This window comes from Oncorhynchus nerka, linkage group LG17 (assembly GCF_034236695.1).
Source record: "Oncorhynchus nerka isolate Pitt River linkage group LG17, Oner_Uvic_2.0, whole genome shotgun sequence".
Lineage (NCBI taxonomy): Eukaryota > Metazoa > Chordata > Actinopteri > Salmoniformes > Salmonidae > Oncorhynchus > Oncorhynchus nerka.
The window spans coordinates 35,136,874-35,153,255 of NC_088412.1; the positions used below are offsets into that span (position 1 = coordinate 35,136,874).

The 16,382-nt window shown below is 41.7% G+C and overlaps 2 protein-coding genes across 15 annotated transcripts in view; one reads left to right on the top strand and one right to left on the bottom strand.

The window, feature by feature from the left end:
- LOC115145159 (carboxyl-terminal PDZ ligand of neuronal nitric oxide synthase protein-like) overlaps positions 1 to 4,192 on the bottom strand; it is a 249,689-nt gene extending 245,497 nt beyond the window's left edge. The window contains exons 1-7 of one of the 12 annotated variants that reach the window (XR_003865928.2): positions 3,705 to 3,792; positions 2,560 to 2,998; positions 1,847 to 1,877; positions 1,644 to 1,729; positions 1,502 to 1,553; positions 914 to 965; positions 498 to 562 (exon numbers count right to left, since the gene is read on the bottom strand). Coding sequence is in view for 1 of the 12 variants with exons in the window: in XM_029686485.2 (XP_029542345.1) it covers positions 3,705 to 3,809 (105 nt within the window). In the remaining 11 variants the exon portion in view is untranslated. Of the gene's footprint in view, positions 1 to 497; positions 1,554 to 1,643; positions 1,730 to 1,846; positions 1,878 to 2,559; positions 2,999 to 3,704 lie in introns of all 12 variants that reach the window. The other 11 variants (XR_003865926.2, XR_003865927.2, XR_003865930.2 and 8 more) reach the window with 11 other exon arrangements.
- A 1,656-nt stretch (positions 4,193 to 5,848) lies between these two features.
- Positions 5,849 to 9,531, top strand: LOC135561428 (uncharacterized). Of its 3 annotated transcripts, none has more exons than XM_065003144.1 (11): positions 5,849 to 6,205; positions 6,495 to 6,565; positions 6,653 to 6,829; positions 6,920 to 6,981; positions 7,064 to 7,150; positions 7,238 to 7,279; positions 7,348 to 7,521; positions 7,601 to 8,287; positions 8,357 to 8,472; positions 8,569 to 8,670; positions 8,765 to 9,531. In XM_065003144.1, the coding sequence occupies exons 1-7, from the start codon at positions 6,075 to 6,077 to the stop codon at positions 7,480 to 7,482; spliced, it is 705 nt and encodes a 234-aa protein (XP_064859216.1). In that variant the 5' UTR covers positions 5,849 to 6,074; the 3' UTR covers positions 7,483 to 7,521; positions 7,601 to 8,287; positions 8,357 to 8,472; positions 8,569 to 8,670; positions 8,765 to 9,531. The 3 variants fall into 3 exon arrangements, with proteins under 3 accessions (XP_064859216.1, XP_064859215.1, XP_064859214.1); XM_065003143.1 differs by lacking the exon at positions 8,357 to 8,472 and having other exon boundaries at positions 7,601 to 7,636; positions 7,735 to 8,287; XM_065003142.1 differs by lacking the exon at positions 8,357 to 8,472.
- Positions 9,532 to 16,382: the final 6,851 nt, after the last annotated feature.

Sequence of the window (16,382 nt, forward strand, 5' to 3'; positions counted from 1 at the left end):
CCCATCCAATCCGGAAGCCAGCCGCACCACTGTGTCGGAAGAAACACCGTACACCTGGCGACCGTGTCAGCGTGCACTGCACCCGGCCAGCCACAGGAGTCTCTAGTGAGCGATGAGACAAGGATATCCCTGCCGGCCACACCCTCCCCTAACCCAGACGACGCTGGGCCAATTATGCGCCGCCCCAAGGGTCTCCCGGTCGCGGCCGGCTGCAACAGAGCCTGGACTCGAACCCAGAATCTCTAGTGGCACAGCTAGTGTATTCACTTTTTTAACTTAAGTTAGCTCACTTCTATAGTAACAGCATACATAAGGGGAGTTATATAGACAGGATAGTAGCAACAAATTAGAGAAATGTCACAGAAAAGGCCCATCCCTCAGCTTTTTGCCAAATGGAGGCAGGGAGACTGCTTTTTTATTGTTTCTATTAAGGAATCTAGCTTTAACAAGGAACATTATATTTTTTACTAAATTTGTATGTTTCAGTATTTACTTACTCTCACAGAGGGCAGGTCCCCCTCTTCTGGTTGGGGAGACTGCGGGACGAGTGGAGAGACTGGGACTGTTGCAGTACGGTTGGGTGGAGAGATGTCTGTTAACGGAAGCCTAATGTACTGTATGTCACACTTCATTGTTGACGCCACAAAATAAGGTCTATTGTGTTGATGTGAATGATTCAATGTTTTTAAATATATTAAGTTACTGTAAGCCATACATCTGCTGTCTTGTGAGGTCCATTGTTTACGGTTGGGTAGAGTGATGTCTGAGACTAAATTAATCACATGTTAACATTAACAGACATCTGAGTTCATTTGAAAGTTCAGGCTCTAAAATGTGACAATACAAAATAAGGTCCACTGTTTCAATGTGAATGCTTCAATGTTTTTAAATAGTATCAAGCCAATTACTGTACCTCTACTCTGTGACACTTCCAGTTGAGCTTAGAGAAACTTCTGTGAGACAAACTGAATCACATGTTAACCATAACAGACATCTAATGTATGTCACACTTCAATTGAAAGTTCTGATTACAAAAGTATGGCCCAATCCTAAATCAACCCCTAGACCCCTCAAACTCAACTCTGAACCTTGAAGGAAGTTCCACTAAATAAAAATAAAAAAATGTTTTCCTCTAATCAGGGACTGACTGATTTAGACCTGGGAAATAAGGTGTGTACAATTAATTATCAGGTAGAGCAGAAAACCAGCAGGCTCCAACCCTCGTAGGGTAAGAGTTGAATAACCCTGCCTTAGACCCTACTCCTTATGCACTTGAGGAGATCTGAGAGGATTTGACTTATGTGAGCAAATTTGTCATTATTCCAATTAGTCCTCTGATAGGCTAGGTGGAAGTTTAATCATATTGTTTAAAACCATCAAATCATCTCAGATCAACACATGTGCATAGAGTATAAGGCTCCATTTGGGATTAGCAACAAAATAAGGTCCATTGTTTCAATGTGAATGCTTCAATGCTATCAAGTTACTATAAGCCATTTACCTTAGAGGTTGAGTAGGTGTTCACAAGTGGTGGTGTCCCACAATTGCTCCATCTGTAAAAAAGGAGAAATGGTAGATAAGAGACTAGATAAGCAGACTAATAGCTGTAGAAACAATGGATTTTCATGAACGCGGTCCTGTACCTAATAAACCGTCCGGTGAGTGTTCATTGTAGTAATAAAGTAACCTAAAGTCACCTTTTACGAGTAGACTTCTGGACAAAATGGAGCTGCAAATGAGACAAAGAATTAGACACCGATTAAATCACTTAGCAAATGTATTGTTTCTCATGCACTTATCAACTCTGTGGTGGCCTTCTGCTAAACTACTGTAGAAGATAACTCACATGGTGCAGGTGGGGAAACTGTCCAAGCAAGCTAAAAGTAAAACAGAAAGTGATGTTAAAAGAATCCATTTCTATTAATTAAATATTTTATTCAGTTGTGACCCATTTAATGAATTACTAATGTATTTCAGTGGATATCCTATAGAATTTTTAAAATTTCAATCAGTTCTTTATTTACATGTGACCTGGATACCATTGTCAGGTACTAGCCAAGTAGTGTAGTCATTCAACAAATCAAATATATCGCCATCCTTTTCAAAATAGTAAAAAAAAGTATAACATAGCAAAAGGGTTATCAGACCTCATTGGTCACTCTCCCCAAAAATATGTTTTTATGGTCAGACCTAGCTAGTAGCCAATGCAGCTGGAGAACATGCTAGCTAAACTAGCTAATTTACTCAAAACATTTTATATTCTGCAAACACACAACTGTAGAAAAATAACTATGCTACCCCATAACATGTTCATATAAACACGGGTTGTAGTTTTAGTATGTTTCTCTGACTCTACCTGTAAAAATAGTAATATTAGCAGTACTTGAAACAAGCTAAACTGGCTGGCAGCCATTTCTTTAACTGTCAACCGTTGCTATGGTGATGATGGTGCCACATGACCGTTTGTCTTGTAAATAAATTGTAAAGGAGAGTTCAAAACATGTTTTTCGGGGGGAATAAAAAAAATAGTTAGCTATTTACAAAATGATGTGCACTCACCTCCACACACACTTTATCTTCTCTTTCAGCAGTTTGATCCAATACGGCCTTTGATATGCAATGTTTCCAGAACGTTCCCAGAACTATTTTTCTCCCAACAACCAAACGGGAACCACAGGGGAATGTTATGTAAAAGTTGTAATTCACCAAAAAATTACATTATTTTATGAGGTTATTTGAATGTTTTCAGAACAATGTGTTTCTAACGCTCCCTAAAGGGTATCCTTTGGTTCTTAGAAAAATTACTTTCCCACAATGTTCCCAGAACGTTCTGTGAAAGTTATTTTTTACAAATGAAACCCTTTGGGGAACGTTCTGTGCTAGCTGGGTTACCTAAAATGTTCCTCGATGACTGTCCTCTTGGTTGTGAAGGTAAAGTAGCAAGCCAGTTAAACTCGTTCCCAGAGACTTCTGCCCAAAATGAGCACTTCATGGGGGTCTAGAGCATGAAGTAAATGCCTGACTGTGTTTTGGATTACCACATATTCCGTTTAGATGCATTAGTTGGTATCCAGGTAACTTCCCATAACGGCCCAGTTGATCAAGAAGGAATAAAGCTATTTCAATGAAGTCCGATCGTTTTTTTTCTTTCGTTTATAGAGCCTTTAGAGAACTCCACAATGTCCGTAAACTAATGACAACACCATATTTATTCCTCAATGACATTTCTCTAATATCTATCAAAGCCTCAAACCGAGGAAAAAAATGTAATTGACCAACTCAAGCAAACCAGCCAGAACGTCAACCTGTGCATGAGAGGAGGCCAAATATGCCAAGTAGCCTAAGGCATAGGCTATTTTTCATAATAGCGTGCAACCGGGCTATTTCATAATAACTACATATTTCTCATTACAACATTATATTTATCGTAATAACAAGATCTGTCTCATTATAACGTTATCTGGATTATAATAACGACAACATGTGTTATTTTCGTTGTTGATTTATTTCGTAATAATGTGACGTTATATCATAATGATAAAAAAATATTATTTTTCTGAGTGGCAACAATATACCACCGTAATATACAATAGGCTAAACACATTTTGGCAAAACTTACATTAACTCCATTAATGAGGAAAAGGAGGGATTGGGAGATAGTTTTGCAAATAATCTCAATACAGTAGCATATAAAAATAACTCACTTTTGCTTCGAAGTTGATCCCATGTTGGAATGCTTCCTCGTTATGCATTGGAATTCTCAAATCATGGCCATCATCAACAAGATTGTACTTTGTTTTCGCTGGCATGACTGCCGACTATCCGTTTTGACACCAGACGGAAGGGGACGAACCTAATTGTTAATCCAGAACCAAAAACTCGTCACAAATTCCTTAAATCCAGTGGTCCATTACAGCGAGTAGTCGTCCCAGATCCGCGTGTCACACAATTATCCAGTGGACTGGGAGGTGTAACTTTGTATCTATTGCTCAAGCAAGTAGGCTAGCTTTCAGTTCTGATACAATAACAATCGTGTCTCTCCAGAAAATCAATTCGCTTCCTAAATAAGTAGCCCAAGGTTACTTTCAGTGACGTAAAATCACCAAAACTACCCCAACAGTCAAAAATGTTGCTTTCCTGTTCCCGACGTTTTTCCCACTAGTAAAATGCCATGACCAGCCGCCCCTCACTCTTCCCGTGCATGGATTAGCCAGGCAGATCGGGATTGGAGGAATCTGGGAATTCCTCCTGTTTTCATTGGAACATAGTAATTCATGGTATAATAAGAGGGCGAGTTTGTTTTGCACGGCCCGGTGCCCTGAGTGTGAGTTCACTTAAAGACCAATGTAATAGTCTACAATTTAACAATTTAACAACGTAAAGCAAATAGTTGCTCTTTCTGTTCAACGTAAAGACTATGTAGTGACATGATGGTAGACTAGTGTTTACATACAATGTATACCTTATTGCAGTGCAGGTGTACAGTATGCCTTCTTATCACTGTGTTAAAGTTAAATCTAGTCTTAGTTTCCTCTATCACCCCAGCTGCCAAACCAACCCTGATTCAGATGACCATCCTACCCATGATAGATTACGGAGACATAATTTATAGATCAGCAGATGTTCTTTACCATTCGGCCATCAGATTTACCACCAATGCTCATTATAGGACACATCACTGCATTCTATACTCCTCTGTAAACGGGTCATATCTGTATACCCGTCGCAAGACCCACTGGTTGATGCTTATTTATAAAAACCCTCTTAGGCCTCACTCCCGTCTATCTGAGATATCTATTGCAGCCCTCATTCTCCACATACAACACCAGTTCTGCCAGTCACATTCTGTTAAAGGTCCCCAAAGCACACACATCTCTGTGCTCATCTTTTCAGTTCGCTGCAGCTAGCAGCTGTTCATTCAAAGACTCAATCATGGACACACTTACTGACAGTTGTGGCTGATTTGCGTGATGTATTGTTGTCTCTACCTTCTTGCCCTTTGTGCTGTTGTCTGTGCCCACTAATGTTTGTTGTGCTGCTACCATGTTGTTGTCATGTGTTGCTGCCTTGCTATGTTGTTGTTTTAGGTCTCTCTTGCCGTGATTGTGTGTTTTGTCTTAAATGTTGTTATTATTATTTAATCCCGTCCCCACAGGAGGTATTTTGCCTTTTGGTAGGCCATCATTGTAAATACGAATGTGTTCTTAACTGACTTGCCTAGTTAAATAAAATAAAAGTAACACTTGAAGGGGCAATCAGCAGTTGCTCCATCAATTTTTCTACTTTTAAATGAATGATATGTACCCATTGATTGATGAACAATATCACTTATAAATTCCTCATGAACTTAGTTTTACTGTCATACCTCATCAGAACCCCAAAATATAAGCTTGTTTTACGCCAATGTTTGTAAACAAAGTACATGTAAATGAGCACTGTGTAGCCTAAAAACATGGTAAAAACTATAATTTTGGCGCATCAGTCCTTGCATCCATAGCTCTGTCTATGAATTTGAGAGTGATTCGATTTCTCAGGCCCCATCCCTCAGCCTTTTACCGAAACAGTAACACGATTACACGTTGTTATTGTTTCAACTGCTGCCTTGCCATTTACATTTCTTATGAGACACTTATGTTTATGCTTTGGATTCCTATACCAACTCAAACTAAGTGTGTGTAAATTCACCTTTTGGATCAGTTATCTTCATTAGAAGATGGGCTCCCGAGTGGCGTAGCGGTCTAAGGCACTGTATCTCAGTGCAAGAGGTGTCAATACAGTTCCTGATTCAAATCCAGGTTGTATCACATCTGGCCGTGATAGGGTGGCGCACAATTGGCCCAGCGTCACCAGGGGCCTGTTGCACAAAAGTAGAATTAAGACATCCGGGATAAATGACTCAGCTGAGCTCAATGAAGCCAAAACATGTGCGTCCAGGCTTAATTGGTTGCACAAAGACCAAGCCAGGATGAGCAGACACGGATTCATTAAGCCAGGTGAAACCAATCCTGGATAGGTGCGCGCTCACGGCTCACTCAAATAGACCCCGCCACAGATCACAGATTAACTGATTTACCATGGCAACTAGAGCCGCGTACTTTTCCCCGTCGGAAGCACAAATCCTCATGGAGGCATACGAGGAGGTAAAATATATAATTAAGAAGAAAAGAGAAAAAGCGTGGCAAAGTATTGCAGACCGCCTGAATGCGTAAGTAGTGCACAATTACACACTCACCGCTCCGCTGAAACATCACAATTACAATTCAAATATTTAATTCACATCTCCAAAAATGCAGTTGTACTGTAATTATGAAACGGTTAAATTTTTAATTGAAATGCACTGCAGATATGAGTGAAATTGTGTAAAGTAACTCCATCACACTGTATAAAGCTATGATAAATTTTTTGATATTTTTACTGAAAACAAGACAAAAATACCAAGTTATTTTTTGCAGTGTGACTCCATTAAATGTGTGTGTGTGTGTGTGTGTGTGTAGATTAAACATGAACGGGCCAAAACGGACATGGCAGCAGGTCAAAATCAAATACAAGAACATTCTGCAGAATGGTATGGTCCCTGACTAATATTTAACAAAGCACAAGCATATATTGTACCCAGAAGGTGCCTGCTCACACATTGTCTGTACTGTTTTAGCAGTGAAAAAGAATACCCACAGACAAGGCACGGGTGGTGGGTCACCAAAGGCTGACCTTACCCCAGCAGAGGACATGGCCTTGGAGCTAAATAAAGGCAGGCCCGTCTTAGAGGGGATCCCTGGGGGGAAAGAGACGAGCATAGGTTCCTCCCAAGATGCCACCCGCTTCATTCAAGGTATGTCCTTCCATCTCTACATGGGATACAACCACATTCATATTGAATCAATTTGGACTGTCTGACTTTGGTTTACCTATTGCCTTGCAGTGCCTGGCAGCACTGTGTTCCTGTTAGAGCCACCAGCACAAGCACCAGACGATGCTGATCCAGTGAGTACTCCATCAAAGGCATACTGTAGGCCTGGCATGTCTTGTCTACTAGCTTCAATATGAATCCGATTAAATGTGATAGGGTGAAGGCCCCAGTGCAGCAGCAACAGCACATGATGGAGACGATGATGAGGAGGAGACCATCTCTCTGGATTCCAGAAGGCATGAGGTATCATGTTAAGACTGTGAAAGTACTATTTACTCTACAATGGTGAGGAGTCCTCATCAAAATCAAAAAATCTAATTTCTTTTACAGGACCCAGATGCTATACAGTGGGAAAACCAGCCTGGCAACATAGTGCATATTAATAAAAGGACACCACATCCTGCCAAATTCCAGCTGCGCTAATTGTATTGTGTTCACAGAGCTCACAAGCTATCAGAAAGTTGTATGGCAACCACCTCCGGCGCCAAATAGAACTGGCAGACAGACATTCAGTACAAGAAGAAAAAGATGGAAAATCTTGCACTGGAGTCCGAAATAAAAAAGAGGACAATTAGGAAACTGGACCTTGAAATAAAAAAAAACTTGAGAGGGAGGTGAGATATGCCTTCAATGTACACTGTATGCTAACTGTAACACAAATGTATTAATCATTATTTTTCTTTCCTCCCCCAGCTCCAAGAAGATGACACAGCTCAAAATAAAAATTAGGTATATTCTCGTAAAGTCAAGTGAGCCATGACATATGAGCTCTTATTGTGAGCACACAGGACGGTGGCATCTTTCTAAGGTTTTTTTTATTTTCCCAGCAATCAGTACAACCAAGTCATCGTTATAAGGCATCGCCCTCTTTTGCCCACCCCCCCAGCACCAGGTGTGGCCACTAGCCTATATGAAGGCCCAAAATTGTGTGTTCCTTTCTGCTCTGACAATGGCATGCCCATTCGTGCGAGATGTGGTGGATGAAGAAGCACTTGTGCTGAGGAGAGCCTTCAGGCGAGAAAGGGTCTTCAGGGACCGGTTGGACCCACTGGCCTTCCCTGATGACCATCTATATGAAAGATACAGGCTTTCTGCAGATGGCATCAGGTATCTATGCAGACTACTGGGTCCCAGGATTAAGCACCGCACTGCACGGAGCCATGCACTGAGTGTGGAGCAAATGGTTTGTGTGGCCTTGCGCTTTTTGCTAGTGGAGCCTTCCTGTACTCAGTGGGGGATGCAGAACAGCTGAACAAGGCCACAATTTGCCGCACAATAAGGAGTGTGTGTCTGGCTATCAAAGCATTAGCAGATGTCTTCATCTCCTTCCTGGCCACAGAAGACTCTGTGACATCAAAGAGGAGTTCTATAGGATTGCAGGTAAGAGGATCTACAAATTACAGGACAACTGTTAACACATAGTAGGATACTCATTACTTTGTGTGACAGGTTTCCCCAATGTCATTGGTGCAGTGGACTGCACACACATAAGGATAAAAGCCCCCTCAGGTGCCCATGAGGCCGATTTTGTGAATAGGAAATCCTTTCACAGCATTAATGTTCAGGTGAACATAACTTTTTGATATTGTCCATTGACGAACACTCTGCATTGCCAGTGATGTGCATTGATTGGTGTAATATTCCTCATCTTATGATTTCAGATGGTCTGCAATGCTGACTGTGTGATCAGCAATGTTGTGGCAAAATGGCCTGGCTCAGTCCATGACTCCAGAATCTTTCGGGCCTCTGAAATCTATCACAAGGTAAGCCACACAACCCCTATTTATAACCATCATGGCTGTGTCAAGAATATCACTGTGTTTATGAGGTAGTAATGATGAGATTTTGTGTTTACAGGTGAATTCTCTGGTGTGTTGCTGGGAGACAGGGGGTATGGCTGCCAGCCTTTTCTCCTGACACCTTTCACAGACCCCCAGGAAGCACAGCAGGCCTACAACCATGCCCATGCCAGGACCAGAGTTGAAATGACCTTTGGCCTCCTGAAGGCACGCTTTCACTGCCTTCACAAATTAAGGGTCAGCCCTGTTAGGGCATGTGATATTACTGTGGCTTGTGCTGTCCTCCACAATGTGGCCTGCCTGAGGAAGGAGAGGGCCCCCAGAGTGCCACCAGCCATGGACTGGGACAATCCGGCAATCTTCCCTGATGACGACAGTGGTCGGCTGCTGAGGGACCAATATGTGTTGAATTATTTTAGTTAGTATGTGTGCTTTCAATTTTGGTTAAATATGTCCTGCGGTGGCAGAGGAATTTGGGTTTTTTTGGGTTCGTTTTTTGACGAATTTGGCCTCTTATGATGTTTGTGCGGTATACTGTGTGTAATACAAGGCTGCAGGGAGGCTACTGCATCCATTCATTTGTCTGTTCAGTTGATGTGTATGGATTTGTCCTGCATTTATTTTAGTGTGCAGACATGCAGGGTGTGTTATATACAGACCTTTGAATGTGTATGTATCATTTTGTATAATATGCTTGGATTCTGTGCTTTCCATCTTGTAGAGTCACTGTGACTTCAGTTTCGAAAGGAGCTGATGGTTTACCTGCTTTGTTTTGTCCTTATTCAATAAAGGAACATAATGTTACACATTGTGTTTTTATATTCATATGGAATGTGTATTTGTTTATATGACAGAGTACTAGGGCCACACTGAAGAAAAAGGATAAAGTCATAAATTTATGAGGCTGGTTCTTTCTGCAGAAAAGCTGCATATTGTTTTTACAGTTTTGATACTTATGACAATGTGATACTTAATATTCTGGCACATCAGCATGTCTTTGTTTATGAAACCATACTGAAGTACAATTTCACGAAATGCCCCACATCTGTCATTTTAACAACTGTCCTCCTTTAAAACAACTGGTTACAATATTATGACTTGTGTTTTTTTCCCCTCTGTGGCCCTAATATTCTATCATTTTATATATAGCCTTATAGTCTATGGGAAACTGTGAATTATCTAATGATAGCAACATCATCTAAAAATCATTTTTTATCCAAAATCATTGAAATGAATGATCACAAACGTTTAAATAATAACAGTGGGTCTAGTTATATGTGATAACAATGTATAGTGAGCAGTGAAATAACTATTGGTTTCCATTTGTGGTGACTGCTGACTGACATTAGGGATGAGATTAAATAGATCCTGGAATTTAGCCTGGTCTGGAGCAGGCTAGCTCCACAGAATAAATCTCCATGGTAATTTATACCATAACATATCCTCCTGCCCCCTATCCATCTTTAGTGCAACCGGATTACGGATCAATTGAGCCAGGATCACCAAGATATCCTGGCTTAATCCCTTATCCTAGTTTTGTGCAACAGGCCCCAGGGTAGGCAGTCATTGTAAATAAGAATTTGTTCTTAACTGACTTGCCTAGTTAAATAAAGGTAAAGTTAAAGACGTGCGACATCCAGAGTTTTAATGATTAGTAAGCATTTTTAAAGCTCCCACTTTGGGCTGAATGTGTCAATGTGTAGTTCATACCTGCATAATCTATGAGCAGAAATACTATTTACTTCAATTAGCCACGAAATCCCTAGTTTGAAATCTGGAAGCTGTGCAGCGCCATTTTCCCCCATGTGTGCCAGCCCTCTAGCAATTTGAGTTCCAGCCAATGTCAGCTAGCAAGATGCACACACAGCAGAGCAAGAGAGAGTAATGATGTGGTGCACGTACAGTGAGGAAAAAAAATATTTGATCCCCTGCTGATTTTGTACGTTTGCCCACTGGCAAAGAAATTACGTCATGTTCTGACCTTAGTTCCTTTGTTTTTGTCTTTGTTTTAGTATGGTCAGGGTGTGAGTTGGGGTGGGCAGTCTATGTTTGTTTTTCTATGTTGGTTTTTGAGTTTGGCCTAGTATGGTTCTCAATCAGAGGCAGCTGTCAATTGTTGTCCCTGATTGAGAATCATACATAGGTAGTCTGGGTTTCACTTTTGGTTTGTGGGTGTTTATTTCAGTGTGAGTGTTTGAGCCACACGGTACTGTTTCGGTTTTTGGAAATTCACGTCATTGTTTATTGTTTTGATTCAGTGTTCATTGCTTTCTTTAATTAAAATCATCATAAACACTTACCACGCTGCGCTTTGGTCCGATCCTTCTTCCACGACAACCCTTACAAATTATCAGTCTAGAATTTTAATGGCAGGTTTATTTGAACAGCGGGAGACAGAATAACAACAAAAGTATCCAGAAAAACGCATGTCAAAAATGTTATAAATTGATTTACATTTTAATGAGAGAAATAAGTATTTGACCCCTCTGCAAAACATGACTTAGTAGTTGGTGGCAAAACCCTTGTTGGCAATCACAGAGGTCAGACACGTTTCTTATACTTGGCCACCAGGTTTGCACACATCTCAGGAGGGATTTTGTCCCACTCCTCTTTGCAGATCTTCTCCAAGTCATTAAGGGTTCGAGGCTGACGTTTGGCAACTCGAACCTTCAGCTCCCTCCACAGATTTTCTATGGGACTAAGGTCTGGAGACTGGCTAGGCCACTCCAGGACCTTAATGTGCTTCTTCTTGAGCCACTAATTTGTTGCCTTGGCCATGTGTTTTGGGTCATTGTCAATGCTGGAATGCCCATACACGACCCATTTTCAATGCCCTGGCTGAGGGAAGGAGGTTCTCACCCAAGATTTGACGGTACATGGCCCCGTCCATCATCCCTTTGATGCGGTGAAGTTGTCCTGTCCCCTTAGCAGAAAAACACCCCCAAAGCATAATGTTTCCCCCTCCATGTTTGACGGTGGGATGGTGTTCTTGGGGTCATAGGCAGCATTCCTCCTCCTCCAAACACGGCGAGTTGAGTTGATGCCAAAGAGCTCCATTTTGGGGTCATCTGACCGCAACACTTTCACCCAGTTGTCCTCTGAATCATTCAGATGTTCATTGGCAAACTTCAGACTAGCATGTATATGTGCTTTCTTGAGCAGGGGACCTTGCGGGCGCTGCAGGATTTCAGTCCTTCACGGTGTAATGTGTTACCAATTGTTTTCTTGGTGACTATGGTCCCAGCTGCCTTGAGATCATTGACAAGATCCTCCCGTGTAGTTCTGGGCTGATTCCTCACCGTTCTCATGATCATTGCAACTCCACGAGGTGAGATCTTGCATGGAGCCCAGGCCGAGGGAGATTGACAGTTATTTTGTGTTTATTCCATTTGCGAATAATCACACCAACTGTTGTCACCTTCTCACCAAGTTGCTTGGTGATGGTCTTGTAGCCCATTCCAGCCTTGTGTAGGTCTACAATCTTGTCTCTGACATCATTGGAGAGCTCTTTGGTCTTGGCCATGGTGGAGAGTTTGGAATCTGATTGATTGATTGCTTCTGTGGACAGGTGTCTTTTATACAGGTAACAAACTGAGATTAGGAGCACTCCCTTTAAGAGTGTGCTCCTAATCTCAGGTCGTTACCTGTATAAAAGACACCTTGGGAGCCAGAAATCGTTCTTATTGAGAGGGGTCAAATACTTATTTCCCTCATTTAAATTGCAAATCAATTTCTAACATTTTTGACATGCGTTTTTCTGGATTTTTTGATGTTATTCTGTCTCTCACTGTTCAAATAAACCTACCATTTAAATTATAGACTGATCATTTCTTTGTCAGTGGGCAAACGTACAGAATCAGCAGGAGATTAAATACTTTTTCCCCTCACTGTATCTGCACATATGTGACGTAGTACGCAATTTTCATAAACCACTTTGCCTCATAAGGCTACTTTCAGAACTACTGGATAAAAAGTAAACAAAAGTACCGGATAATCTCTTTAAATTATTATGATTATGTAGAATTGTGATGTTGAGTTTCTGCTGCCAACATACTGACTCAACTCCAGCCACTTTAATAATGGAAATGGATGGAAATTGATGTAAAAATTTATCACTAGCCACTTTAAACAATTCTACTTAATATAATGTTTACATACCCTACATTACTCATCTCATTTGTATATGTATATACTGTACTCTATATCATCTACTACATCTTGCCATCTTTATGTAATACATGTATTACTAGCCAGTTTAAACTATGCCACTTTATGTTTATATACCCTACATTACTCATCTCATATGTATATACTGTACTCCATACACTCTACTGCATCTTGCCTATGCCGTTCTGTACCATCACTCATTCATACATCTTTATGTACATATTCTTTATCCCTTTACACTTGTGTATATAAGGTAGTAGTTGTGGAATTGTTAGGTTAGATTACTTGTTGGTTATTACTGCATTGTCAGAACTAGAAGCACAAGCATTTCGCTACACTCACATTAACATCTGCTAACCATGTGTATGTGACAAATAACATTTGATTTGATTTGTTTATCAAATATAGGGAGATATCAATGGATAGACAGTGGCTTGAAACTTAGAAAGAGCAAGACTACCTACTAGTGGTCACCTAAGCTAATGACTGTAGTAAGGTACTCAGTATGCCATGCAGGCAATGTTCTGTACAAGATGTGCATGATGAATGTAGCTTGATGTTGTATAATGCAGTCCATCTGTGTCACCTGTCTGTAACTTATGGTAAGAAGCAGCGCTCTGCTTGCCAAGATGTCTCAGATGTGTGGGCAATTGGAGCAGCACCAATTCACAACACTGGCAGAGGCTAAAGGATGTAGCTGCATTGACTGACTAACTAGCCTAAGGGTGCATCTCAATAGTTTTACTTTCCTTCCTCTCCTCATCTCTCTTCTCATTAACCATCATTATGTTTATCCAGGCAGTGATATGAATGATTGCAGTTGAAGGATTGTGACATGAATGATTGCAGTTGAAGGGTTGATCCCAACAGTATTATGTCACTTCCTCTCCTAGCTGCCTTACCCATTATCCATATGGGTGAAAATCATATGGATAATGTAGGGATGCCTTTGGGCATCTGATACCACCTATCCCGTGCTTTCAGATTAGTGTGGATGAGCATCTTTAGACTATTGGGACACTGCCCAAGTCTCACTAGGTCTCTCTCCATTTCTTTCTGTGTACTCAATACTGTGCTGGTTTTAAGATTAAGATTACTTTATTGGTCATATTGTACACAAGGTCCAACTGAAATTGGACTTCCGCTTTTAACCCAACCTCTCTAAAACACACACACACACAGGTTTTGGAGAGGTGCGTGGGGCTTCCATACTGGGTGCCCGGGTAGCTGTTTTTGGGGGGTTACTGTAAGTGCCTTGCTTGAAGGAAAAACATTTATAATCCCAACAGATTTTTCCCTTCAGATCCGGGATTCAAATTTACAACCCTCCAGTGGCCGGCTCGCCTCTCTAACCACTGGGCTACCTGCATATGCTCTCAGCAGTAAGTTGATTTTTGGGATCAGTCATTATGCAGCCTGGTTCTTTAGAAGAGGGTTCTCTGATTCTGCCATCTCTGACCATTTCTAATATAGTTCCTACTTTATAAAATACTACTACTACTACTTACCACTGCTACTGATGATACAGCAGTTAGTATTAACTCATCTTCTAGCGCTATCAAATACAATTATGAAGTAATAATCCTGTAAAAATGTACAGCATTTAATATGAATATGCTGTGATAACCGTTGTGTGTTAATAAGTGTTTAGCTGAGCAGGCTGGGGATGTCGTTAGTGGTGCTGCTGTAGAGTCAGATAAGGGTCAGTGAGTCACAGCAGAGGAGACTCATGCTGGTCTGTTGCCAGGTTCCCTGCTTAGGCCGAGGCCATTTCCCATGGACACTTTACACAATATATTTAATTTGCTGCTTTCCAGAACCCAAGGACACGAGTCGGGAGGGAAGGATTTACTTCAGATGCCCGACAAGACCCTCATCCCCGTAATTCGCAGAAGAAAGAGACACAGGTATCGTGAACTAAGATCCGGGTGTCTTTTTAGTATCCGTCGCTGAGAGGGTAATCTACCTTTACCACGATCACGTATATTCTACGAACGGGACATTAAAAACTGTAATATCTTATGTTTCACAGAGTCGTGGCTGAACGACGACATGAATAACATATAGCTGGCGGGTTGTAAGCTTTTTCGGCAGGATAGAACAGCGGCCTCTGGTAAGACAAGGGGTGGCAGTCTATGAATATTTGAAAACAATAGCTGGTACATGAAATCTAAGGAAGTCTCAAGGTTTGGCTCGTCTGAGGTTGAGTATCTCATGTTAAGCTGAAGACCACACTAATTCCCAAGAGAGTTTTATCTGTATTTTTCGGAGCTGTCTACATACCACCACAAACCGATGCTGGCACTAAGACCACACTCAATGAGCTGTATAGGGCCATAAGTAAACAGGAAAACACTCACCCAGAGGCGGCGCTCTTAGAGGCCAGGGACTTTAATGCAGGAAAACTCAAATCCATTTGATCTCATTTCTACCAGCATGTTAAATGTGCAACCAGAGGGGAAGAAAGTCTAGACCACCTTTACTCCACACACAGAGACGCGTACAAAGCTCTCCCTTGCCCTCCATTTGGCAATTCTGACCATAATTCCATCCTCCTAATTCCGGTTTACAAACTAAAATTAAAGCAGGAAGCACCACTGGCAGGTGTCTTCACTGACATTTTCAACATGTCCCTGATTGATTTAGCATTAATGCGTAATGCGTAGTCCGTAATGCCAACATGCTTCAAGCAGACCACCATAGTCCCTGTGCCGAAGAACACAAAGGCAACCTGCCTAAATGACTACGGACCCGTAGCACTCACGTCCGTAGCCATGAAATGCTTTGAAGGCCTGGTAATGGCTCACATCAACACCATTATCCCAGAAACCCTAGACCCACTTCAATTTGCATACCGCCGAAATAGATGATGAAATCTCTATTGCACTCCACACTGCCCTTTCCCACCTGGACAAAAGGAACACCTATGTGAGAATGCTGTTCATTGACTACAGCTCAGCGTTCACCACCATAGTACCCTCAAAGCTCAACACCAAGCTAAGGATTCTGGGACCTCTCTCTGCAACTGGATCCTGGACTTCCTGACAGGCCGGCCCCAGGTGGTGAGGCCAGGTAGCAACACATCTGCCACGCTGATCCTCAACACTGCAGCTCCCCAGGGGTGTGTGCTCAGTCCACACCTGTACCAACACTATCATTAAGTTTGCCGATGACAAAACAGTGGTAGGCCTGATCACCAACAACGATGAGACAGCCTATAGTGAGGAGGTCAGATACCTGGCCGTGTGGTGCCAGGACAGCAACCTCTCCCTCAACGTGATCAAGACAAAGGAGATGATTGTGGACTACAGGAAAAGGAGGACCGAGCATGCCCACATTCTCATCGACGGGCCTGTAGTGGAACAGGTCGAGAGCTTCAAGTTCCTTGGTCTCCACATCACCAACAAACTGGTCCAAGCACACCAAGACAGTCGTGAAGAGGGCACAACAAAACCTATTACCCCTCAGGCAACTGAAAAGATTTGGCATGGTCCTGAGATCCTCAAAAG

What these genes read in the sequence shown, in the direction of transcription:
- LOC135561428 (XM_065003144.1), top strand. Translation starts at nt 6,075, where the DNA reads ATGGCAACTAGAGCCGCGTACTTTTCCCCGTCGGAAGCACAAATCCTC. An exon ending in CACCAGACGATGCTGATCCA is followed by an intron (nt 6,982 to 7,063) that starts GTGAGTACTCCA and finishes TAAATGTGATAG; the next exon opens with GGTGAAGGCCCCAGTGCAGC. An exon ending in AAAACCAGCCTGGCAACATA is followed by an intron (nt 7,280 to 7,347) that starts GTGCATATTAAT and finishes TTGTGTTCACAG; the next exon opens with AGCTCACAAGCTATCAGAAA.